The following is a 26,952-nucleotide window of genomic DNA, read 5'->3' on the forward strand; positions in this document are numbered from 1 at the left end:
TGATAAATATGTTTAAACAGCAGGAAAATATTATGGTGTGTGGTAATTATAATAGCAGAATGAACAAACAACATCTGTTGAAAATTACAAGCAATGTGAAAATTGGTGGATAGCAGTACACTTGCATCAGAGGAAAAGGCACAGTTGACAGTGTCTTTATAATAAGATGCTTATAGGAAAAGAAGCTGAAAGGTAATCAGAAGCTCTTCTGTACATTAATTTAGTTGATTTAAACCTGAAGAATGCATCTGATAGAATACCAAGGGAGATCGTGTTCTGGTGTTGAAGAGGAAACTGCCATAAAGGTTACGTTAGTTGACATCATATATAAAGACATCAGTAATAACAGCCTGTGGCAAAACAGAAATGTATAGAATTTTAGCTGACTCACATCAAGGATCCGCAGCTACAGACAGCCCCCGGTTATCTGCGGGCTCATTTATCGGCGATCCGGTTTTCCGGGGCTTGTCTAGCGACAAAAATTGGCTATTTTCGGCGCCCATTTCCGCTTATCGGCGCCAATAATCGGGTATTGGTGCCAATACATACTTAACAGAGGCACCAATAGTTGGTTATTGGCACCGATAAGCTCCGATAATTGTCAATTTTCAGTTATCGGCGAATTTTGCTTATTGTTACACCGTCGGAACGGAGCCCCCACCGATAACCGGGGACAGCCTGTATTTGTTTTCAGTTATGTATGTACTGAGTGAAGGGATCAGGAATGAAAATCTATGGAAATGGTTATATGAAGATGATCCGGTGATTATGGCAAGAACTTAAGAAAACCTGCAATAACAGGTACAACTGATATGAATCTTTTCAGTTGCGTGGTAAGTGGTTAAATGTGGGTAAAATTGAGGTTATGAGATTCTGCACCCAGGAAAGGGATAGGTTATTTATCAGTTTAAAACAAATAGAGAACTTCAAATACTTATACCTACTTCAAACCAAAATGGAGGGTGTGAAACTGAGGTTGAAAGTAGGACAAAAGTGGCCAAGGGAAATAGAGAGAGATGTCAAGGATACTGTGAGACAAAAGACTGCCATAAACTGAAAATAAGGATCTACTGTGCTGTAATCAAACCAGAAGTATAGTTCATAAACATGGGCAATAAGAAGAAAGGACAAACAGAAGTTAGAGAGAAAAGAAATGAAGAAATTGAAGTGGATATTGGGAATCATGTTGCATGACGTCCAAGAAAATGAAATTAGATGTGCTGGGGTAGTAAAGATTACAGGGAATTCCTGGTTAACATTGTTTCAGTTTTATGGCACTTGTCTAATGACAGCTTTAACCAGATTTTCAGCGCTGATAAACCGCTTAACGGTGCTGTTAAGTGGATCATAGGCACTTTTGGCGTGTAAATGCCATTTATTCAATTAACAGTAATTTTTGGTTACCAACACTCAGCCAATAACTGAACCCCCACCATTAACCAGGGACTGCCTGTACTGATATGATAAGAAGACAAGATTGAGATGGCAGGGAATGAGTGAGGAGGAAGGAGTGAACAGGGCTTGGGTGGAACCTGTTATGGGTAGACGGTCGAGAGAGAGACAAAGGATTTGAGGGTGTAAAAGCATAAAGGAAGATTTGGAGAAGGGTTTAGCAGAGGAAGATGCCTTATATACAAGTAGTTTGAGAAGATGCATCAAAGCAACTGACCCCTTAGCTTAGAGGTGGCAGTGGGGCTGAAGAAGACTAGATAATAACCACAGATAGTACAGGTACAAGCAGTCCCCGGTTAAAGGCAGGCTCGATTAACGGCGATCTGATTTTAAGGCGCTTGTCTAGCGACAAAAATCTGCAAATTTCGGCACTGAAAATCGCTGATTTCCACTTATCAGCGCCAATAATTGGGTACTGGCACCAATACATACCTAACAGAGGCGCCAGTAACCAAAAATCTGTTTTTCAGCGCCGATAAGCCCCAAAATTCACTAAAAAAAGCACGAAAATTGCCAATTTTTGGTTATCATCACACCCTGAGGATGGAACCCTCCGGCTTTACGGCACTTGTCTAGCGATGAAAATCAGCAATTTTCAGCGCCAAAAATCGCTGATATCCACTTATTGGCACCGATAATTGGGTATTGGCACTGATACATACCTAACAGAGGCGCCCGTAACCAAAAATCAGTGTTTTTCGGTGCCGATAAGCCCCGAAATTTGCCAAAAAAAGCACGAAAATTGCCAATTTTCAGTTATCATCACACCCTCAAAATGGAACCCCTAGCGATAACCGAGGACTGCCTGCATTTTGAAATTATTATTATTATTATTGTTACTAGCAAGAGGTGCATGCTATGCTGCGCTGGGCAGGAGGGCAGCTGAAGGACTCCCTGTTTAAACGTGGCTGCCAGTCGTGAACTGGGTCCTTCGTCTTAAGGACTTCTCTTCGGGTGTTTCATTGGCACGTTCTTTCACGATCACGACTTAATCTTTCCTCTCTCTCCTCAGTACCTTCATTTGCTCCCATACGGCATATTTGCAAACATTCTAAGCTCTGTTGGTCAGTTTCATTGTGTAGACGAAGATGATCTCTGTTGCACTGTTCTGCTTATCTCTGTGAGTGATGACTGTCAGTTCCTTGTGAGAGATGACAATCTCTAACATGTTTCTCTTGCAATCTCGAGGACTTCTCTTTGGGTGTTTCAATGGCACACCTTTACCACTGTCTTCTATGATCACAGTTTAATCTTTCCTCTCTCTCCTCAGTACCTTTATTTGCCTTTCTTTTAGACATGGTTTGTAAGTTTTCAATAAGCGTGCATAATTATACCAGCTGTCTGCCCTCAACAAGCACAGAGGAGCGAGCTTACACAATGTGACGCACTGAAAATAAAGTCGTTAAATAACTGGATTAAAACATATTCTTGAAGACATCTTCACGACTCCAAGATCCTGTGAAACCATCTTCAGTTCCTGTCGGATTCGCTTCCCCCCAAAAAATCTTTGAAGCCTTTCGTCCCCAGGAAGGACCGAATCCCATTCCTTTTCCATAAGAAATTCCAAAGGCTTCAGAGCTTGGATATCATCTTGAAGCCTTTGGAAGGGCCAGAAGCTCCAGAATTCATCTCCAAGAACGTGGGCTTATTCATCTCCAAAAACGTGGGCTTCCACCAAAGAAATCTTTGAAGCCTTTCATCTCCAATTTCTTCTCCATAAAACTCTGTTCTTTAGTATTGTGCAAAAAATCCAAAGGCTACAGAGCCTGGAGATTGTCTTGAAGGGTTTGGAAGCCCCAGAAGCCTCCAGAATTCCCAGAAGCCTTCAGAATTCCCAGATTCCCTACTGTCACCCCGGGGAGGACAAGAAAGATCTGGACTGGAAAGATCCACTTGGAATTATTATTATTATAGAGTTTGAGGGGTGTGCTGACTGTCAAATTTCAAGGAATTATCAAATTTAGTTATTAACAGTTTTCAACTGTTTTATGTCTAAATAAACATACCCTGAAGCAATAATGCTATAAAAAACTTTTTGATTGGTTTACTGACATTTTGTTCATCCTTTGTATGACACTGTGAACCACAAATTGTAAAAAAAGACTCGTAAAGAAATGTCTGTATGAACATTTCAGGATAGGATCATTAAGTTATACACTGTTTTGGACTGTTTTATGTATAAACAAACATATCTAGAAATGTTATAGCTAAAAAGTTTAGATTGGTTCATGGACAATTTTGTTCATTACTTGTACAGCACTGTGAACAACAAATTGTAAAAAAAAAAAAAAGTAAAAAAGTCTATGACCTGGATAGGATCAAGTTTGAGTTATACACTATTTTGGACTCTTTTACATGTAAATAAACATATCTTGAAACATTACTGCTAAAAAATATGTTTACATTGGTTCATGGACAATTTTGTTCATCACTTTTGCAGCCTGTGAATGACAAATTTCAAAATAAGCATGTAAAACGAGTGGAAAAAATTTATTCAAAAATAATTGTCACCCACTAAAATATCCCATTCTTCTCTATGGGATGTGTCTGAGAAAATGGGTTATAATGATATTGGGATAACTTGCTCAAGATGTCCAGATTCTCTCAGGATTTTTTAAGTAAAAAAAGTTTTGTTTTCCTGTTTTCTCAAAATTTACTTTTTCCAAAACTTAATGCTTATTTCTCCTAAAAGATTGAACCAAATTCAATGAAACTTTTACAGATTGTAGTATACCTATATATCTTTATTTTATCATCGAGAAAATCACTTTTCTATGCAACTTTTACTTTTGCAAATTAATTTTGAACAGTGACATTACAATTTTTTTCAACTGCAAAACAAATGTAGACTAAGTGGTAAAAATTTGAAGCAAATCCCCTCAATCATAAGGTAGAAACCATCATTTAGTTTATAATGGGGCCTTATGGCATCGGAGCTCCCCTTAACCAAATCAAAGCTAACTTATTTGGCTCTCACAGGCTGGCATAAAAGATTATCAGTGATATGGTTTAGATTTTATTATTCAAATTAAATCTCCTTATAAATTTCATACTTCAGTGTACCTGTATACTGCAGAACAGGTAAAATTTGGAAGAAAGAGTTATGTTAAAAATAATGTTTTGTTCAACTTACAGAACTTACCTACACTCTTCACTGATGTTTGCAAAATTACTGTACACTGCTTACTCTAGTGGTTTTATGTAAAAGTGGCTCCCGTCCTCTCTTTCCACAACTCTGATGACTGATTCTTGGCACACAAAAAGTGAGGTGAAAAACAAGCATCATTCATCGATCTTGGCATGCCACTCAATAATCATGACTTCACTACAGTACCAAGTTCCCTGACAACTTCCCTTAATTATCCTTTAATTAATATGACACTTGGCTCTACAGTCCCTGAGTATAACTTTCACTATTTTTAGTTTTCATTCTACAAATTTATGCACTCATAAATTTGTTGTCACTGCCTGTTATCCACCAGAGGCCAAAGAGGAGGAGGAGCGGAGTATTATAAAAGGTTTTCTACAAAACCTACGTCTCTCGTTTTCTTATGAAAACTACGACCTCATAATAAAATACATTTTTCCTCCTGTCATATTTGTAAGTTTCATCCAAATTCTTCTGCTGTATCTGTAGCTATCTATTTTGATAAAATAAAATGTTTACAAGTAAACCCAAAAATATTTTCTCAATATCCCCTTCTGAAATTACGGGGTGGGATCTTATATACCATTAAGTATTTTGAATACACGTATTTATATATATATATATATATATATATATATATATATATATATATATATATATATATATATATATATATATATATATATATATATTATATATATATATATATATATTTATATTTATACAGGCAGTCCCTGGTTATCGGCAGCCTCGGTTACTGGCGATCCAGTTTTACAGCGCATGTCTAGCGACAACGATAACCAGATTTTCGTCGCTGATTACCGGTTATCGGCGCCGCTAACCGGGGATCAGTGCTATTATTGCCGATTTTTGGTTGTCATCACGCCAGAATGGAACTATGCCGATAACTGGGGACTGCCTGTATATATATAAATATATATATATATATATATATATATATATATATATATATATATATATATATATATATATATATATATATATATATATATATATATATATATATATATATACACACACACATGTATATATTATGTGTGGGGCTTGGCTGATTAATGCAATTTATGGGGCCCTGCATCACCAAGGACACAAGTGACCTGTCAAAGTTACAGTCGGGAAAAAACAATTCACAGTATGGGATAACAGACTACTCTGCAACAAATGGATTACCTCAAACCCCTAATTCCCAATTGGTCCTGACAAAGAAAGAATGTGCTGTGACAGCGAGGAAATTACATGAACTTTCGCCCACATCGGACACAGTCAAGTTTCCCCTTGCTTCAAGTAAGGTTATAACGCAACGAAGTATTCGAGATATCGTACGCAGTTCATATTATTGAAGGCTAACTCTCTTCTGAACAATGGGATCGAGACACGAGGCTGCCTGAAATTTACTTACTTAACTTTCCCTAAGTCCTACTTACTGCACATGAATAGCTTATACAGTGTCTCTAAGCAATTATTCTTACACTAGACTTCATAAAAGTAAATTGGTTATACTATGTTCTCGTAGATGGTGGCGAAGTGGTGAAAACAAAGGAAAATTGAAATACTGAGAAGAGATACCAGAGAGTCAACGAAAATTTGGCAAATTTCAAACTTACCGTTGACGTAGGTCGCCTGCGCATGCAACTGTCAATCATAAGTCTTGAAAATAGCCATTCACCTCACTAATACCAATGAAACACTAAGAGGGCAAGCACAAAGAATTAGTTACACACAACCCGTGTGTCTCGCGCGATCTCCAGTCTCTCTCTGATCCGTCTCCAGTCAAACAGGGTGGCTGTAGCATCCGTATGCCTACGGGCAGTCTAAAAATTTTGACAAACATCGCCGATACATAGAATAGGGGAAAAGGAAGCTTAAGACCACCTTTACTAGAGGTTATTTGGTGAAAACCCTCTCTGTGGGTTTAGGCCCCTATTGCTAACTATTCCTGCTACAGACGTTATTTTTTGAAATACTCAGCCTCCTTAGCATGGACAGAGACGTCTTCCTATCTTTGTTAGAATAATATGTTTACTAAATTATGCAGAGAGGGCGAACAGCAGAATATTTATAAATGCTCCCCCACCCCCTCAAGAAGGCCTTCACTCCCTTTCGGGCATGAAGGTCTGTACTAAGCAAGCTGTTCGCCTCTATTACCTTACCCTTCTCCCCTGAGCAGATTTGTCCCGTGCAGTCTAACTAGCTACTGATCTACCTAACTCTAGACAGGATATCAGCTTTGAACATTTATATTACAGAATCCTAATTGTACTTAAAGGTGCTTATGGTTATTACCAGCTACCTCCTACAATCGTGATATTTTAGACCTAGCCTAATGGTACATTCTATGGTATTCCCTAGCCTAACCTATCCTAACACGACCATAGCACCAACGTAAGGGACAATGAACTAGCTACATTACAAGGTTTTCTGCAATACAATTGGTAATTACTGGTTAATACATGAGGTTTGCCTCATATGATAAATGCTTGCCTCACTGAGGTCTTAGGTCATGCGTGTCATGAGCGTAGTGGCTCTTTTCACTATGGTTTAGATTGTCTGATTTTAGTTCCATGGAAAGTGGAAGGGACAAGGTTACTAGTCTGATGTACTTAATCTGGTCTAGGCTACTGTATGAGAAAAGATCACTCTGGCTACCTCATCTGGGCAAGGGGCTAGGATCACTTTAAGATGGCAGGGCACAGTGCCAGGATGAGCTCATGGCTCGGCAACTACTGGGCTCTCTTCTCCCCCCTTCTTCTTCTTCGTGTTCCTCCAAGGCCTATCTGTGTCAGACCTAGGAGGTAATGAGGGCACCGACTCTGGGGAAAGGCCAGAAGGGCTAGCGGGCGTGAAGTCAGGGGTAACTTCAGAAGCTACAGGAGGGTTCCCTACTCCGGCTGCTGCAACAACCAGAGCGAGAGTTATCTCGACCTCTGCGTCCGAGGAGGCCAGTTCCTGGTCTCCCAGAGAAGGTATAACAGTTTGGTCCACCAGGGTTCATTCTCTGGGGACTGATTTGGTGAAGAAGTGTCGTGTGCCGGAGGATCTCCGGTTGCTGTGATTAGTGCCCGTGGGGAATCCTGAATCTCCCGGAGGAGAATCCGCCTCATGATTTGGACCCAGCACAGGGTCCTCTTTAACTGGTGGCTCAACGTCCGTGCCAGACGGAGCATGGCACTACTCAGTGCTCGCCAAGTGGCAATGGCAGCGGTTGAGGGTCAGGCATGCCTGACAAGGGGTCTGGTGGTGCAATACCTTGTGGATGGTTTGAATTTGATTGTGGCAGAGATTCCTGCCCCAGCTGGAGATCAGAGCCTCTCGGAGAGTCTTGCTCGGGGGCGTCCGCTGGGCGTTGCTTACTTGGGCAGCTCTCCTAATTTGTGGAGTGGCCTGTCCGCTTACACGTCCTACAGCGGTACTGCTCCTCCTGAACGTCTCTTTGGGGAGAGGGAGGACCTCTTTGTTGGCCGGCCCTCCGCGAATGGAGAGGGCTAGACCCAGAACGGTTCAGTGTGTGCCCCTTCCGCTGACCACTTCAGTGGGCGGAAGGTGGGTTTTTGTCTTGATTGGGTTCTCCTACAGTCTGGGCCTCTGTAAAGGAGGTAGCGTGGCTGTGAAGTGGCGTTGGTGAAGGGCTTCCCCAGAGAAGGTCCCGACCCAACATATCTTATGGTTAAGTATACAGTATGGTTTTAATTTGTGACCGTAGGATCCCGGATTTTCCTGATTACCTTTTTGTTTATTACCCCTTGGCAATTAAGCATCTGGTATTTAATATTATACAATTAACCATCTGGTATTCAATTTTACACATGTTTTGGATTTTGTATGGCTAAACTTCTGTATCTCTTGCAGTTAGGTCTATGGTTTTAGTTTGTGACTGCTTGATCCCAGATTATCCTGGATTATCTTTCTGTTTATTACCCTTTGACAACTGACCATCTGGTATTCTTGTTCTTTTTGTTTACTTTGTAACCTTCTTTTCATCTGTGTCTCATTTATGCCCAGACAATGCATTAATAAACATGAAAGTGCTTGGTACTGAACTTCTGCCTATCATGTTCCATATAAGTAAGCTAAGTATATCTTAGTTTAACCAGACCACTGAGCTGATTAACAGCTCTCCTAGGGCTGACCCGAAGGATTAGATTTATTTTACCTGGCTAAAAACCAATTGGTTACCTAGCAACAGGAACTACAGCTTATTGTGGAATCCGAACCACATTATAACAACAAATGAATTTCTATCACCATAAATAAATTTCCCTAATTCTTCATTGGCGGTTGGAGAATCGAACTCGGGCCCAGCAGAGTGCTAGCCGAGAATGATACCAACCCGTCCAATGAGGAACTATGTTCCATATATATATGCATGTATATATATATATATACATATGCTTTGTATATATACTCCTGTAACATTTCATCTGTCCATATTTCACCAGTGAACAGGGGCACAGAAGGAAGTGCTCGAAATATATGGTTGCAACGTTCAAATAGTGTTTTATGGGCCTTATATTCATATTATATATATATATATATATATATATATATATATATATATATATATATATATATATATATATATATATATATATATATATATATATATATTTCTTATATATATATATATATATATATATATATATATATATATATATATATATATATATATATATATATATATATATATATATATATATATATATATATATATATATATATATAAATATATACATACATATATATATATATATATATATATATATATATATATGTATGTATGTATTTATGTATATATGTATATATATATATATATATATATATATATATATATATATATATATATATATATATATGAATATAAGAAGGCATACATATATATATATATATATATATATATATATATATATATATATATATATATATATATATATATATATATATATATAATATAAGAAAGCCCATAAAACACTATTTGAACGTTGCAACCATATATTTCAGCACTTGCTTCTGTGCCCCTGTTCACAAAGCAAGTGCCAAAATATATGGTTGCAACATTTAAATAGTGTTTTATGGGCCTTCTTATATTCATATTACACTGTGGTAATACAGGAAGAGACATTCATATATATATATATATATATATATATATATATATATATATATATATATATATATATATATATATATATATATCCTTTTAAGTTTAAAATTTTCCATTTGTTTCCAAATTTTTACATTAACCTTTATATGACTCTCGACCATATTATTTGTGTACTATGAATGAAAATATAAAAACCATTTTCATCTGACCAACACAAATTCAGGTTATTTATTGTATAAGTATTTTACTTTCACTGAAAAAAATTAGCTTTCTACCTGTCTCAGCTTTAAAGCTGTTACAAAATAATCAGTAATTTTCTCGTTTGCCATTATCTAAAAATATGATCTAAAGGAGTCAAAATCTATCTCTTTCAGTTGACTACATGAAATTCAGTGACATTTTAATGGTTTGTAATATAGCTACTGAAGTTAAATTTAACGTTACATAAGATATTTTGGGCTGCAACTTTTCTTTCATAAATTATGAAAAAGTATCAGTGTCAGTTTTTTAAATGTAAATTACCTACATAATCATAGAGGTTGAATATTTGATTTCCTAAGAGACATGAAAATTACATCAAATCTCTGAGTATAAGGTCAAAGTATCAACATATACTATAATGGTGCCTCGTAGTGTCAGTGGGCTCCCGAACTGTGAAAACCACACTAACAGACAGGCTGATGGATGAACTTCATTCATGCACATCTGTGCACGATGGTATTACATTTGTTCCAAGTTTAGCTGAAATCCCTTCATCCATGTAAAAAGTTGAGGATGAGGTAAGCATAACACTCACATAATGGACAGACCAACTGACAAAAGAAAAACTAAAGTGAAACCAAAGACCCCAGACTACATCAGTACAGCAGTGGATTGATAATACTGAGTTTGTCCTCTATTTAGGAAAAGTTGTGATAACAAAGCAATTGTGACAGACATACCAATGGATGGACAGACAGACACTCTCCCTTCATGCCAAACTATGATTAATGGTCTGCCTTTGCACAAAGTTCAACTAAAATCCCTTCAATCATATTGCAATATTTAATTGTACTGACATCTAGAATTGTTCTTGTCAACAATGAGACTGCTTTTATCATCAACAGCATTCCTGTACAATATTAATACCAGAATTTTCAATAGGTACTAGCATTCTCCGTGACAAACCAAACAGACAACAGACTTGCATCAAAGTACCAACTTTTACAAATTTACTGTTTAACTAAAACCATTTACATAGCAAAGCATGTGATGGGAACTGAAAAAAATAATGGGGTAACTTGACAAAACAACACATATCAAAACATAACTCTGGATTGGAGGACTGCATGCAGCAATACATATAGTGTAGTTCCTTTTTAAATAAATAAGAGAGAGAGAGAGAGAGAGAGAGAGAGAGAGAGAGAGAGAGAGAGAGAGAGAGAGAGAGAGAGAGAGAGAGAGAGAGAGAGAGAGAGAGAGAGAGAGAGAGAGAGAGAGAGAGAGAGAGAGAGAGAGAGAGAGAGAGAGAGAGAGAGAGACACATTGTCATTCCTCTGAATGAAACAAGTTAATCTTAACACAAAACATACCTCTCATTAACCTCCACCTCCAGTTCCTCCTCCTCCTCCTCCTCCTCATCCTCTTGAAGATGATCCATATTAGAAACTCTTGGACTATTTTCTTCTGGTACCATCAAGTCTGCCTCATCTGTCTCAATATTTTCATCTGCTGAATCCAAAAACTCAATTCTACTAGAAAATCCGTCTCTCTCATCATGCTCCACTAAAATAGCATTATTTTCTGCCACAATAACTGGACTCCTGAAAAAGAAATAAGCAATATGCAATGTCTGGCTTCGGAGTAACAATATAATTAATAACAGAAAAAACCCATAAGCGAAATTCATATTTCTATTTTCTTGTTATATACACAATTTCACAGATCGATAATTAACAAAGCACTGCTCTTAGCCTATGATACATCTTCTATCATCTTCACAGTGATATGAAACAGAAACAAATTTCCCTTTAAAGAGTGTTTCTCCTATTATCAAAGGGAGGAAAAATGTTCATCAACTTATGACAGTATCATTAATACTGAACCTAGGGATGTGTAAAATAAACTATATGGGAGGTGAATCATATAGTTTTGGAAGATCTTAATGCAAAGGATCAGAAAAATTAAAAATTTTATAAGCAAGCAATAGGGCTACAAATTAATAAGAAGATCTAGAATAAGAAATTTAATATAAGTCAAGTTCTCATCCAACAATTTAGGACTGTCTCCCTATCTACCTACCTATATATTAATCTATAAATTTTCCATTCTGTTGTTTTGAGTTTTGCCATTTTCTATATCATTTTTTTTTTTATAAAATATTGGGGGAAAATAAAAACAGACTTACATCAGTTTATGCATCTTTACACTGGTCAGTAACAAATTTTAAATGCCATAAAAACATAAATCAATATAACAGTGACAAATTACTTAAAAACATATGTTGAACTATAGAAAATAATATACAGCACAGAAATGTACGGTATAAAATTATTTAAAAGTTTAAAAATGTTGAAAATTTCTTATTTACAATATGCTTGGCTACACAGTATCATATACTGTACAGCTGTATGTGTATAGGTCCATCTTTCAGTCATAGTAAAATATAAAAAATAATCTGCCTGTACAGTAATATAATGTATACATAGAATAAAACCCTTTGGAAGCTTTAAAAAAAAATAGTTGTAATACACATTTAGCTATACAGTACAGTTCCATGTGGCACTGTTAGTTCTTGGCAGTGAATTCAATCATGAGCTTATGTGCATATTATTTGAAGTCTCTTACTTGCTTTGAAGCTGTCTTGAATAATTAGTGCCATAGCTTTGAAGAATGTTTCTAGTGCTAGTGCTAATAAATGCAATGCTATTCTGTTGGAATATAAGATGACTATGACATATCCCTATGAAAATGGTGCAAAGAGTCCACCATAACTCGTTCTCATGGCTTGAGTCGGACAACAGTATCACTGAATCATTCATAAGGCACATGTTTTATGTCATATAAAGGATAATGCTCTAGGAAAGAATAACACCATCATCAATAAGAAATGAGGCACACTCAAAAAAGAAATGGAACAGCTTCTTTCTCTTTGAATTGAACAGCAGACTCATCAGTGTATCCCAATAATCCCATCTCTTGACTCAGGAAAAAAATATTGTCTTTGTTTGCAGACCTCGAGAAATGGTTTCCTGATGAGAAGGGAAGTTCAAGTAGGATTGTGCAGTTCAAGCAGTGACAAAATCTTCACAACGTCAAGATCTAAGGTGAAAGTGTGTCAACCAACAAGATAGCAGTTTTCAAACTCCCTGCCATGATGGCAAAGATTAAAAGGAGCAGCAATTTCCCCCCATAATAAATGTGGATGAGACTGGAGAGGAAAAGGCTATGCCCAGGTCCAAGGTTGCAAGACTGTCTGACCCTTTTGTTGGGAAGCAATAGTACTGTTGATTTTAGGCTTGTGTATCATGCAGATAATCCTCAAGCACTGAAAAACATTCCAAAAGCCTCTCTCCCAATTATGGATATCAAATCCCAAGGCTTGGGTGACTCATTATCTTCAAGAATTGGTTCTTCAACCACTTTGCATCAGCAGTGAAAAACTACTGTAAGAAAAAGGTCACCCCTTTGAAGATCCTTCTTATACTGGACAACACTCCTAGCTACCCACAAAACCTCACCAATTTTCATTCTAACACCACCACTGTTGTGTACCTGCCTCCTTATGCCACCTCTGTAAAGACTTATTTTGCTAAACATCAACACCATCGGGTACTTCACTACAAAAGTACCATAGTTCCTTGAATATAAATACAGTAAGTATTTCCTTAATATTCAGACTCTTTGATTTTAATGAATATATGTAAATACCATATAATGTTATTTCTACTTGGGCTACTGTATATTGGTCTTCAATTGTTCTAATTTACATTCGGAGGCTACCATTCATTTCAGAACAATTAAGACTGTACGTAACAATTCAAGACTTGGCCCAAACTAATAAAAGTGTACAACATAACAATGTTAGCTCTATTCTTAGCTGGAACTGGTACCTGACGTTGAAGACAGACAAATCTTCATCTTGAGGTTAAGGTTGAGGAATGCAAAGTCTGTCTCCTGTGGTTTCTTTAATGTTTCTTAATTCTTAACAGTAGGTGGATACAATGTGAAAGCAATTTATTCATAGTGGATTCTTTCCATAATCATTCCTTCTGGAACTGGTTCTTATACTGGTTCCTAAACTGGTTTTTATACTGGGCATACAAACCCGAGGTCTTTACATATGGGATTAACTTTCAGCGAACTGGAAATCTGGCTGTTAAACTTTTGCAAGGTGGTTATGGTAACAGTTACCGATGATAGGGGCGGAAGTACTGCCCACCATGTCAGAGTGCATTCAGTTCTATGCAGTTTACCTACTGGCCCAGGTAAGAGAATGAGGGGTGGTAAGAGGTGGGCCCTTAATGTAAAGACCTCAGGTTTGCATGTTAGGAAAAATACAAATTACTTTAAAAATCTGTAATTTGTTCCTACATGAATACAAACCCTTGGTCTTTATACATGGGAGACTTACTTTTTGAGGGAAGATTCCGAGTAAACCTCTGAACAGACTGTGACTCTCTTCCTGGTCATGAAAGAGTGAAGGAAGGAGACCATACCTCTGATCTATTAAACAAGAGAGATGTTCAATTGTCAGACTTCTGGGAATTTCAAATTAAAGGAATGTAATATCCTTGATTCGGAAAGATTTAGATGAACCCCCCGTGTCAGAGACTATAAAGCTAAGAAAAACCAACTGGTTTCCTCATAGTCAGTTCCTCTCTCCCCTTGCTAGAGACATGGAAGGATCTGCATCTACTAATCCAAATAGAGCTACATTATAGATAGGATACTCAGTCATCTAGATCACCTGCATGCATGCCAGTCCAGCATGTGAGGCTCGTTCACTGTTCCTCTGCCCACTGGAAGAGAACAGAAGACATGAGAAAAGAAGGAGGCCAGTCCCACACAAACCTTCTCCTTGCAGCCGCACACCTTAGGCAAGATGCAACCTGTCCCTCTAGAGCTGGGTGAACTACATGACTTGTTGAGCATCCACCATAAGATCCAAGGAAAAGGGGTCCAAGGACCTATGGGCAACATCCCAAGGTAAAAGGAGATGAATGTGACCTGCACAATTACATTCCATCCTGGTACTCAACTGACAGGTTCCTCCAGAATGGGATGGACAGACCGATGCCCCTGGCTTTGAAAGATCTGGTCCGAAACCTACTGATATCCACCATGAAGTTATGGGGTATGCTAATTTGATCATCTCTCTAGTCAGAGAAATAACAATTTGGACACCAATTCTTGGCCAACTTGAAGCTAACAAATGAGTCGTTGGCATTGGGTTGAAAGTCTAGTCTTTATGGAGGCAATGTAGACGTCATACTGTCATTAGCACCACAGAAACACAGAAGTGGAATGATCCATCTCACTGATTACTTTTGAAGCATGTAGAATGACTTCAATCAAAGGTGTGAGAAGACAGAGCAGAACAGCGCCAACTTCAGTACGTCGAGAAAGACGGACTACAGTGTGATCAAGCTTCTTCAGAGGCTGAATAAATTTCCGGAAGTCAAGGCGCCAAGATCAACTGTCCTTATCTCCTGACTTCAGCGAATAAATGTTGTAATTACATCCATCTTGCTTGGGATGTCTGGTTGGCCACTGCACTGAATGTTCTTCTGTCTGCTCGTGTACTTGCACTGCAACAGAGCAGATGAAAGGACACTAGGAGTGTCTAGCTTGGATCTTGAGACTCTTGAAAGTCTATAAAAAGTACTATGCTTAATTTCCAAGACAGGAAGTGTAGGAACCTGCCACCCTGGTCAATTTTCCGTTGCTATAAAAGGAGTGCCTATTCGGACACTGAGGCTCCTGAAACTGTCTTAAGATCCACATAATATTCTCTCCTCTGGTTGTAGATCAAAAACAAGTTGTCAGAACTCAGTTTTGAGGTATTGTTGATCTCCCAACAAATCAGGCAAAACGACAGGAAGTTGTAAGCCCAAGACTTGAATCATGGATGTGAAACCGGACTTGTCTGTCATACATCCATCATCCCGGAATGCATCTGGCTGACTGTTGTGCTGAGTGTGCTACTGCAAACCCATGCACTCACACCGCCAATGGAATGTGTCTGGTTGACTGCTGTGCTGAGTGTGCTACTGCAAACCTGTGCAACTGCACCATCAGTTGAGGAGATGGTAGGAAACTAGGCTCCTTCAACCCCTCTTGTTGACTAAGGAACTACCATGGTACCGTTCCTTACGGTACGCAGTCCTTAGCCTGGCTTTACCGTACATTCATAGCTTAGGTGGCATTTAACTCAAGAATTGACATTTTCATAAACTTATGGTAGAATATCACACACCTTAGCCAATGGCTGGTGGTACAACTGCAACCACATGCAAGCTCAACATGGTGCAACTTACATAACATTGCCATAACAATTCTTAATAATTTTCTGTTACATCAAGGTAAAAATACAAAAGAACAATATAAAGTGTTATGGTAACATGTGTATTATACACTACGACAAGTGCATACATTTTATAAAGGAGAAATATGGCATTTCAAATGAAAAACAAGGGGAGCTACATTTCTTTCCCCTCTCACATCGTTGTACGCGTCTCAACAGCGTGATTTGAGCTTATGCAACTACGCACTTAGTTACATTTACTCTCTTACGAACGCACCCTCGATCATACACAACCTCAACTTCAAGTGGTTAACTTAACATCTTGATAAGATGAAAACCAATTCATTTTTCCAGTCCATTGGTTACAAAGTTATTGCCATTTATTTTTAAACGAAGGATTTCTATCATTGCATCACTTTACCCCTATGGAAATTAGTTTTAATTTATCAACGACAACCAGTTCCTTAAACGACAATATTTAGGGTAGATTAAAAATCTAACAATAACATACAGGTCTTGCAAACAGTAAATACTTCCTATCTCTCAATCAGAGATATAAGCTGCAACAATTAATCAGCAAGGTCTGCTAGCAGACAAGCAAGTAAGTTTAGGGATCCATACAAAGCAAGTTAAGGGACATCATCCTCAAGGCAAGTTTCTACCTAACCATCCTAATAACTTTACCAGGTAAAGTAAGAGTGAACTTAAATTCAGTTAAGATCTAGTCACTCCTCATTAAGGGGATAATCACTTACGATAATTTTTCTTACAAACAATTGCTTACATCGTCATTCAGGCTCATTCACTAAACAACCATATGCAAGAAAACTTTCCTTTGAAGATAATATACCTCTTAAAGCATCCCAATGACTAACTTAAAAATCAGTCACATAACTTGAACAACTCAATGAGCCTGTAAAGATTTTGGACGGGTTACTCTTCACACAAAACTCGACTGAGTAATGTGCAAGTTCCCTGTTACACAAAATAATCTATGAATACATTATACAAGAATATAGACTACTTGGAAAATGATATACAGTACTGTAATGGTTACATATATGAACTTAAGCATGCAAATACAAAAAATATTCTTCATAGAAAATACAAAAATACACAATACAGTAGCAAAAATATGATCTCAAATTTCTTCAATTAACCTACAGGGAGGAACAATGTTACCATCACCTCTGGTTTGTACTCTTCCATTCACATCAGGAGTGATAACATCCATTTCCTGCATTTTTACTGACCACTGTTCTTGTCCTACAAAGGGCTTTACCTTGTCAGCAGCAAGTTCAATTACGGTTTGGTCAAACAGGTTTTCAACTCGTATTTAGCACCAATTCTAAACACTTTGGTTATTACATATGGACCACACCAACTGGGGTTTAGTTTCTTACTAGTGCTAGGAATCACATTTTCATCTTTAACCCACACAAGAGAGTTTTCATCCACTTTTTCATTTTTCCTCTTTTGAGTGGGTATTGCGCAATACTTCCTAGCCATCTCTATGTGAGTTTTCTGAATTATTTCATGACCCTCTGCAATGGCAGAATCTTCTACATCATCAGTAATTGCATGTAACACACTAGTCACTTGTCTAGGTGGTCTACAAGAGAAAAATACATTATGAGGTTGTTCACCAAAAATGGTATGTACTGTACAGCATAATTGAGCACATGCTGTTTCACCTAAGTACTTAGGCCACTGATAAGGATGTCCTTTACTCATTACATTTAGTACCGTTTTCATGGTTCTATGCATTCCTTCACTTACAATGTTTCCTTGTGGATGATATGGGGTAATATAACCAGCATTTATCGTATGTTTTTGGCATAACTGTCTAAATTGGTTTGATGTAAATTCAGCACAATTATCAAAAACAGCTGCCATAGGTACACCATAGTCATTCAAATAGACAAGGAAGTTTTTGCTTACTTCCTCTGTAGACTTACTTCACAATGGATAGAACTTAACATATTGGCTGTAATGATCAACAACAGTCAATGCATATCTATAACCATTTACACCAGATAGCATATCAATCAAGACTGATTTGCTCTAAAGGCTTCATTACAGGAGCCAATTCTTAGAACTAATGTTGTAAAGAAATACTGGCTTTATGTTTTTGGCACATAACACATTCACATACATATTTGGTAACATCAGTTTGCAATGAAGGCCAATAGAACAGGTTTTCAATAGCATCAATTATTTTGCATATACCTAGATGACCTGACACACATTCATGGCCAAACTTCAAAACACCTTTGTTAAATCCTTTAGGAACTATTAATCTCAACTGAATTGGGTTATCAACTTTATCTGCAATGAGATACAACAATCCTTCATACAACAGGAAATTGATTAATCAAAGCTCTAGGAAACCTCTTACATGGTAATTTACCACCTTCTAGAAAAGTTATTAGTTCAGCCTACCCTGGTTCCTCTAACTGCTTTTCTTTGAACTCATCTTTGCTCAGACCAAGATATGTCCCTACTCTCATGAAAGACTGCTCTACCTGATTATTTTTACCTGGCCTATATTCTACCTTGAAATGGTAATCCTGCATCTCAATTACCAATCTGCTCATTCTAGGTGACTTTGTCTTTCTCTTGAATACCGAAACTAGAGGCTGACGATCTGTGTGAAGGGTAAATAAACATCCCAAAAGAAAATGATGAAATCTACGACATGATAAGACAATAGCAAATGCTTCTCTGTCTGTGGTACTGTAGCGCTGTTCAACTGGCTTCAATTTCTTAGAGAAATGTCCTATAGGTTTTAACTGCTCATCTTGTCTCTACATCAAAACAGTACCTAAATGATATAAACTAGCATCAATGAATAATTCAAAGGGTTTAGTTATCTGAGCCTTTCCTAGTACTGAAGCACTGGATTAACCCTTTGACGCTGACTGGACATATTGTACTTCAACAAAAATTGTCTGTCGGGTGCCAAGTGGACGTAAAATACGTCGACTACAAAAAGTTTTTGTAAATATTCACGGAAAAATACTTATAGGCCTTGTTTGCGAAAAATTTTAAATCACGCGCCTTGAGAGATGCTGGGAGTTCACGGGTCACGCTCATGTTTTGTTTACAAGCGTGATCCAGCTGCGCATGTGCGAATTTCTTTCTTATCCCAAAAGAAAGCATCAGCTAACTCTGCTGAAAATCTCAGAAATTCTTTAGTCACTTTGTCGTAATTTTTGCACCTCTTTCTATTAGCCTTTACATAAAGTTTTATATATGAAAATGTGCGCAATTTCATTTAGAATACAACAAAAAATAACTCATGGTTGCAGCTTTTATCACTTCTGACATATTTTCATATCAATCACAATAAATGCCAAAACTTCAACCTTCAGTCAACTTTGACTCGACCGAAATTATCGAAAAATGCAATTGTAAGCTAAAACTCTTACATTCTAGTAATATTCAATCATTTACCTTCATTTTGCAACAAACAAGAAGTCTTTAGCACAATATTTCGATTTATGGTGAATTTTTGAAAAAAACTTTTTCCTTATGTCCGTGCTAACTCTGCTGAAAATCTCAGAAATTCTTTAGTCACTTTTTTGTAATTTTTGCACTGTTTTCTATTAGTCGTTACATAAAGTTTTATATATGAAAATGTGCGCAATTTCATGTACAATACAACAAAGAATAACTCATGGTTGTAGCTTTTGTCAATTTTGACATATTTTCATATAAATCACGATAAGTGCCAAATTTCAACCTTCGGTCAACATTGACTCGACCGAAATGGTCGAAAAATGCAATTGTAACCTAAAACTCTTACATTCTAGTAATATTCAATCATTTACCTTCATTTTGCAACAAACGGGAAGTCTCTAGCACAATATTTCGATTTATGGTGAAATTTTGAAAAAAAAAAAAAAATTTTTATGTCCGCACATTACGAATTCATGCATCATTTTGTAATAATATTTTCTCTGTGTTGCTTTGATCATTTTACAATTTGTTATATACCAAAATCATTGCAATTTAGTGTACAATAAAACGAAAAAAAAAAAAAAAAAATAGCTCATGAGCTTTAACCGTTTTGCTCACAGCGCGATTTGTATACAATTATATATGACATTTTTTTTTGCGCTGTCATGTATTCCAATATTTATATATGATAATGATATTTTTTTTTATTGCTAATGGTTGCATACTAAACTTCAGGCAATGAGAAAAAAAGGAGCCAAAAACGAACTCTTAATCTTAAAAACTAAGCGTGCTGTGATTTAAAAAAAAAAAAAAAACTTTCTTTCCGCTTCGGCGCTAACTCCCAAACCTCGCCGGCATGCGGCAGACACTTTTGTAAACAGAGGCTCGGCGTTTAAGGGTTAATGCTTGTTTAATCTGATCAAAGCTGGACTGACAATCTTTGTCCCAAAAAAGGGTTCTCTCTCTTTTAAGAGATCAGTCAAGGTAACAGCAATTTCAGCATAATCCTTAATGTGTTTTCTGTAAAACCCACACATTCCTAGAAATCTCTTAGTTTCCTCAACCTTCGTAGGCAGTTTAATTTCTTTGGTGGCTATGATAGTGTCTGAATACGGTATACAACCATCTTAGAATTTTATTTCCTTTTGGCCTATCTGACATTTCTTTAGATTTAACTTCATTCCTCGTTCACTGAAAAGTTTGAATGGTTGATGTAATCTTTTCAAGAAGATTGGAAAACTGGGAACCCTAACAACAATATCATCTAAATAATTCTTAACCAACCCTTTCTCAATAAGGGGAGCCAAGATATTAGACATGATGCGTGAAAATATAGGTGGACTGTAACTCAATCCAAAAGGAAGGCGCTTGAATCTACAGTATAGTGAAACTCCATCACTTAAAGTTGTTAAATCACTACTCTTTTCATCTAATTCCACTTCATAATATGCATCTTTCATATCTAAGGAAGCATAATACAGTAACGGTTTCCTGTGGCTGTTTCTACCATTTCTTCTAATCTATGTAAAGGGTGAATATCAACTCTGAATGTCATCAGGTTTCCTAACAAGTACAAAAGGGCTTAGCCATGCCACACTTGAGGGTTTATTATTCCTCTTTCTTCCATATCTTTTAACATGGTGGAAATGAGGGTTTTGGTTTTTTCAGGGTACTGATATATAGGATCACTTACAGCAATATGAGTTTGTACATCTTGAAACTTCCCTAATTCTTTTTCTTCAAGAATGAACACCGAATGATTAGCAACCAACATGTCACTTAATTCTCCCTGTTGATCAGCGGTAAGATGGGAATTATCTTGGTGAGAAAGCAAATACTTAAGCTTTCCTTCTCTAGTACTGCCTGAGTTGATATAAACATCAACATTCGGAAGAACTAAATCATTCTGAACTCTAGTTTTCCTGAATTTTGGAAATGGCTGATCAATGTGTTCTTCACTGATTGTCCTATGATACCTTAATAAAGTTCCAACCTTCATTGTCATCCTGGCTTTAGTATTATTGACAAGTGGAAAAAATACTTCCTGAACATCATGAACTGTAAGGCACAATGCAAACTAAGTTTGACACTCCTTAATTTCCAGTACAAATTCTAACAATGTGTTAGGGGGTTCATCTACAGGTAATGGGTAAATACCAGCTGTATATTGCGGTAGAATAAGTTTCTTTTCAAGTCTAACCTGAGCTTTATAAGGTTCATTAGGCTGAAGTACTTTAATCTGCCTGACCCTTTTATTAGGTCTAGGTTTCAAAAATCTTACTGGATAAGTAAATCTATCCCAAATAATGACTTTATGTACATCATCCCATGTCACTGGTGCAGGCCTAATCAAATCGGCTCCTAACAATAAGTTGTGTCCAGATAACCACCAGGCACAACAGAAAACAAATGGGTAACCACTCTAAAACCAATATGAACATCCAAATACACTGCACCAAGAACAGGGAGATCATGTTGAGTAACTCCATTAAGGTGTGGCATATTTCTCATTTGACTATGTACAATGTAAACCTAATTTTCTCTGAGCTTCTTCTGTGCTACACATACTTCGCTACCAGTATCAATTAAGGCACAAAACATTGCATTATTTACCACCAAATTGATAGAAGGAGACCAGACTCTTGGGGTTAGTCATCCATTCTTAACAGGTCCTGGATACAGTGATGAACCTCTTTTACAATTTGGTTTGTGACAATCAAAACAAACACCTCTCGGAGGGTTATATGGACATTCAGAAAGTTTGTGATCTCTGACCATACAGTAGCCACAATACTGATTGTTTTCTTTTTCTCATTAAATTTCTTTAATTTGTTGGACAAATCACTGATTTGCTTCTTCAGATCTTGCAATTCCAATGTTGTCTTATGTGTATTATTATTTACTACAGGCTGTGGTTGGAAATTGGAACCATTAACAGGAAAAACTCTACGTTGGGTAACATCTCCACTTATTGTAGCTAAGTGATACACATGCTCAACAAATTCAGTGAATCTCTCTAAAGGTATCCTATTATCAAGGAAATCTTTGAGCCTTTCTTGGGATGTACTGCTACGTCCTCTATACAACTTCTTTTCCACAAGACTGTCAGCTTTGGGAAAGGAACCCTTGGAAAATTTCATCTCAAAAGCAGACAATTTACATTTCATTCTGCTGACAAATGCTCTAGGGGCTTCATCTATATTGTAACATTCAATCTAAATTTCCTGCCAAGCCTGCATAGTTATAGCTGAACAAGCAAAGTGGTGATTCAGTAGGTCCCTAAACTGACTCCTAGATATGTTATTTCCCCTTCTGCCCATTTCAGCAGTTAACAATGTTGCAATCTCTTGTTCCACTCTAGTAAGTGCTACATTGATTCTATCAACATCTGCTGAAACACAGGACTCTACTTGACTAAAAAATCTAGCAAGTCTGTTATCAGTGCCAACACCTTGTACAGTAATTCTGACGACTTCAACATCAGAATACCCTTGGGTTTTAAGATAAATCCCTTAGAATGATTATCAATAGGGTTATTCAATTTATAAACTTGGATAAAAGGGTTATTGACTGTTACTGCCCTGGAATGGATTACTAGGCATTATTGGCTGTGTATTATTTGATAAATTGTGTGTCACTACTGAAGCTGGGTTATTGTGTGGTGTCACTGTTATGTCTGCTCTGTCTACAGTAATGAATGGGTTAATGTCTGAACAATTAGCTTTGTTAGAATTGAATGGTGTGGAAGCATAATGTGCAGAGTTTGATAAATTAGCTATTTCCCCTTTCATGTCAATAAGCTGATCACACAACTGTTGCATTTGACAGCTCTGAGTATCCATGGCAGACAATAAATTATCATAGAAGTCTTCTCTCTCTCCATCACCCTTCATTTTGTAGGCTATGTTACACTATACAGCATACTGGTAAAAACATCAACAAAGCTACAATACCTTAGGCTGGGGTAACATATGCCTAACTAAATACCATAGGTTAGGCTATCATACCTAATGGCTTTGTGGCCCAACTTTAGAACACAGGGGTGGATATATCAATCTATAACAGGTAAATACATCCTACACGCTGCACCTTAAGTTGTTTCTGCCATAAGTCTATTTCCCTCTGTTATCACCGCTTTAACGGTGCTTACGGCACCGTAACTTAATGTCTACTACAGGCAGTCCTCGGTTATCAGTGGGGTTCTCCTCTGAGGGTGTGATGATAACCGAAAATCGCCGCTAACTGAAAATCAGCAATTTTTTAGTTTTTCAGCGAATTACAGGGCTTATCGGTGCCGAAAAGTGCCGATTTTCGGTTACTGGCGCCTCTGTTAGGTATGTATTGGCACCGATATGCGGAAATCGGTGATTTTTTGGCGCCGAAAATTGCCAATTTTCGTCGCTAGACAAGCCCCGTAAAACTGGATCGCCGTTAACTGGGGACTGCCTACAGTATTCCTGCTATCGCCATAACTTGATGCGACATCAAGTTGCGGCACTGAAAAAGTGCTGTAAGATCAAATTGCCTTAAGTTGAGGATGGATAATAATTTTAGGCCTATTCTTAGCTGGAACTGGTACTTGATGTCAGAGGCAGATGAATCTTCATCTCGAGGTTAAGGTTGAGGAATGTGAAGTCTGACTCCCACAGTTTCTTTAATGTTTCTTTGTTCTTAACAGTAGGTGGATACACTGTGAAAACAACTTATTCCTAGTGGATTCCTTCCATGATTGTTCCTCCTAGAACTGATTCTTATACAGGTTCCTAAACTGGTCTTTATACTGGCTCTTATACTGGTTCCTAAACTGGTCTTTATACTGGTTCCTAAACTGGTTTTTATACTGTTTCTTATACTGGTTCCCTGTAATATAAAAGTTCATTTAGGACAGCAATCCTGTGTCAACCAGCATGCAGTTCTTAGCCTAGGCTATACAGTACTGTACTCATGACTAACTTAGCTGTTGCACAACAAAGTTAGCCTGGCTTTACGTTCATAACATAGGTGGCATTTAACTCAAAATTTGACAGTTTCATAAACTTATGGAAGAATATCGCACATCTTGGCCTACTGTTGGTGGTACAATTGCAACCACATGCAAGCTCAACATGGTGCAACTTATATAACATTACCATAACAACTCTTGGTAATTTTGTTACATGAAGGTAAAAATACAAAAGAAAACTATTAAATGTTATGGTAACATGTACATTATAAACTAAGACAAGTGCATACCTTTTACAAAGGAAAAACATGGCATTTCAAATGAAAAACAAGGGGAGCTACATTTTTTCCCCTCTCGCGTCATCGTACGTGTCTTGAACGGTGGTTTGAGCTCATGCAACTATGCACTTACTGTTTATACTTGAGTATCATGTGACTTTTGAAGACCTAATTTTGAAGCTAATTTTAAGGCGGTCGCATCATACGAGACATAAAATTAGTGTATGTAATATTCACATATTAGTATTGTATTATAAAATACAAGCATAATGAATATGCATCTTTTCCATTGATCTTTTAAAAAATGACAAATTTTTTAATCAATTTGTATTTTTCATTGCTAACAAACCTGCGGTCTTAACTTATGGATAATTCTTCTAGCACCAAGTGGAAACCGATAAAAATAATATACAGTAAACCCCCTGTATTCACGGGGGATGCATACCGCACCCCCCCAATGAATAGCTAAAATCTGTGAATACTTAAAACCCCTCTAAAAACACTTAGAACTGCCTATTTTGATAGTTTAAACACAAAATACTCTACAAATGCTTATACCTGAGTATTTTAATAGTTTTATCACAAAAAGTGCATTTAGTCATGAAAATATGAAAATACAGTGATTAGTGAATATTTCTCAGTGAAAAATACAGCGAATAATGATAGATATGTTCCACAGAGAAACCCGTGAATACATGAGTCTGCAAATAGTGAGACCGTGAATACAGGGGGTTTACTGTACAAGGAATTGGTGGCAACGAGGTAAGTTGATAGGCCTAGGTGGCAACCATCAAGCTCCTTCGTGCATGCATCAAAGGAATGATGCCTCAGTTTCTTCCATCCCAGGAAACCTGACTAAGGAGTGGCTAGAGGTGGGCCGTGTAAGTTAAAACTGCAGGTTTGTTAGCTATGAAAAATACAAATTGATTAAAACAATTTGTCATTTGTTCTGGGTCTTAACTGGATTGACTAATTTTTGGAGGGAGGAAAGAAAGTCTGGAACCCACTGGAGGTTCAGCACACCTGGTAACTCTTCCTGGCTTATAGAAGCCTATGGAAGGGAACCAAAGCCTCTGACGCAATAAATATATGATTATTTAACAGTCGGATTTCTGGGATTTTGCACAATGTGATGAGACAATGTAGGAGGAAGCTGAAGCCACCAATACTTTGATATCAATCCTCTCTCCCCTTGCTAGAGAGAGGAAGGACTTGCTTTTGCCAAAGTTTTATATTCGTGTAGGAATAAGCAAAACTAAAACAAAAAGGCAGCAGTTTCACCTGTATCAGACCCAATCCAGCACATGATGGAATGATTTATTGGCCCATCGGGTAGAGAAGAAAAGAAAGGAAACTGAAAGAGACCAACCATCTCATTCATTCTCACTTAAACATCCTGTTGAGCAGCCACCAACGGACCCAAGGAAAAAGTGTCCACGGACCTGTGGGCAACGTCCTGCAGACAGAAGGAAGTGAAAGTGGTCTGATGAAGCCATGTGCCAGCCTTCAAAATCCTTTGAACAGACAAGTTCTTTCTGATTGTCAAAGAAGGGTCTAGCCACCTAACATCATGTGCTTTTCCATGCACTGTGTTAGGACTGGAGCATGAAGCTGAACCATTGGCTTGTCTGATAGTCTCACGTAGCCAAAAGATCGTATTCTTGGACACTTCTTTCCTGTTCCAGCCAGTGCTAAGGAAAAGTCTTTGGCACCCCAGTGGGAGATGGGGAGTCCTTTTCAGGTAGCAGCATAGTGCTCTGACAGGGCAAAGGAGCAATTCAGCCAGATCATTATCAACAAAGTCATTAACCCATCATGGATGGGTAACATAAATACCAAATATGGCGGCATATAAAGTGACTGCGTATAAGACAACCCCCCAATTTTTCATGTAAAAATGTAGGTTTTGAGGTATGTTCGCAATATAAGACGACCCACAATTTATTAAATTAATAACGCTTTCAGCTGATATAAGCATAAGCAATGGTGAGGTCATTTAAAAAAAATACTGGTAGAGTTTATAAAGGGTAGTATCTTATTTGCAAT

General features: G+C 37.4%; 1 protein-coding gene across 2 annotated transcripts in view; it reads right to left on the reverse strand.

Annotated features, from left to right (window-relative positions):
- The window catches only part of LOC136850677 (uncharacterized), a 114,162-nt gene that overhangs the window by 42,328 nt on the left and 44,882 nt on the right, over positions 1-26,952 (reverse strand). For both annotated transcript variants that reach the window (XM_067124471.1, XM_067124472.1), the window contains exon 4: positions 11,291-11,521. In XM_067124471.1, coding sequence (XP_066980572.1) covers positions 11,291-11,521 — 231 coding nt within the window. The remainder of the gene's footprint in view (positions 1-11,290; positions 11,522-26,952) is intronic.

Source organism: Macrobrachium rosenbergii, chromosome 22 (genome assembly GCF_040412425.1).
Source record: "Macrobrachium rosenbergii isolate ZJJX-2024 chromosome 22, ASM4041242v1, whole genome shotgun sequence".
NCBI classification, from domain to species: Eukaryota; Metazoa; Arthropoda; class Malacostraca; order Decapoda; family Palaemonidae; genus Macrobrachium; species Macrobrachium rosenbergii.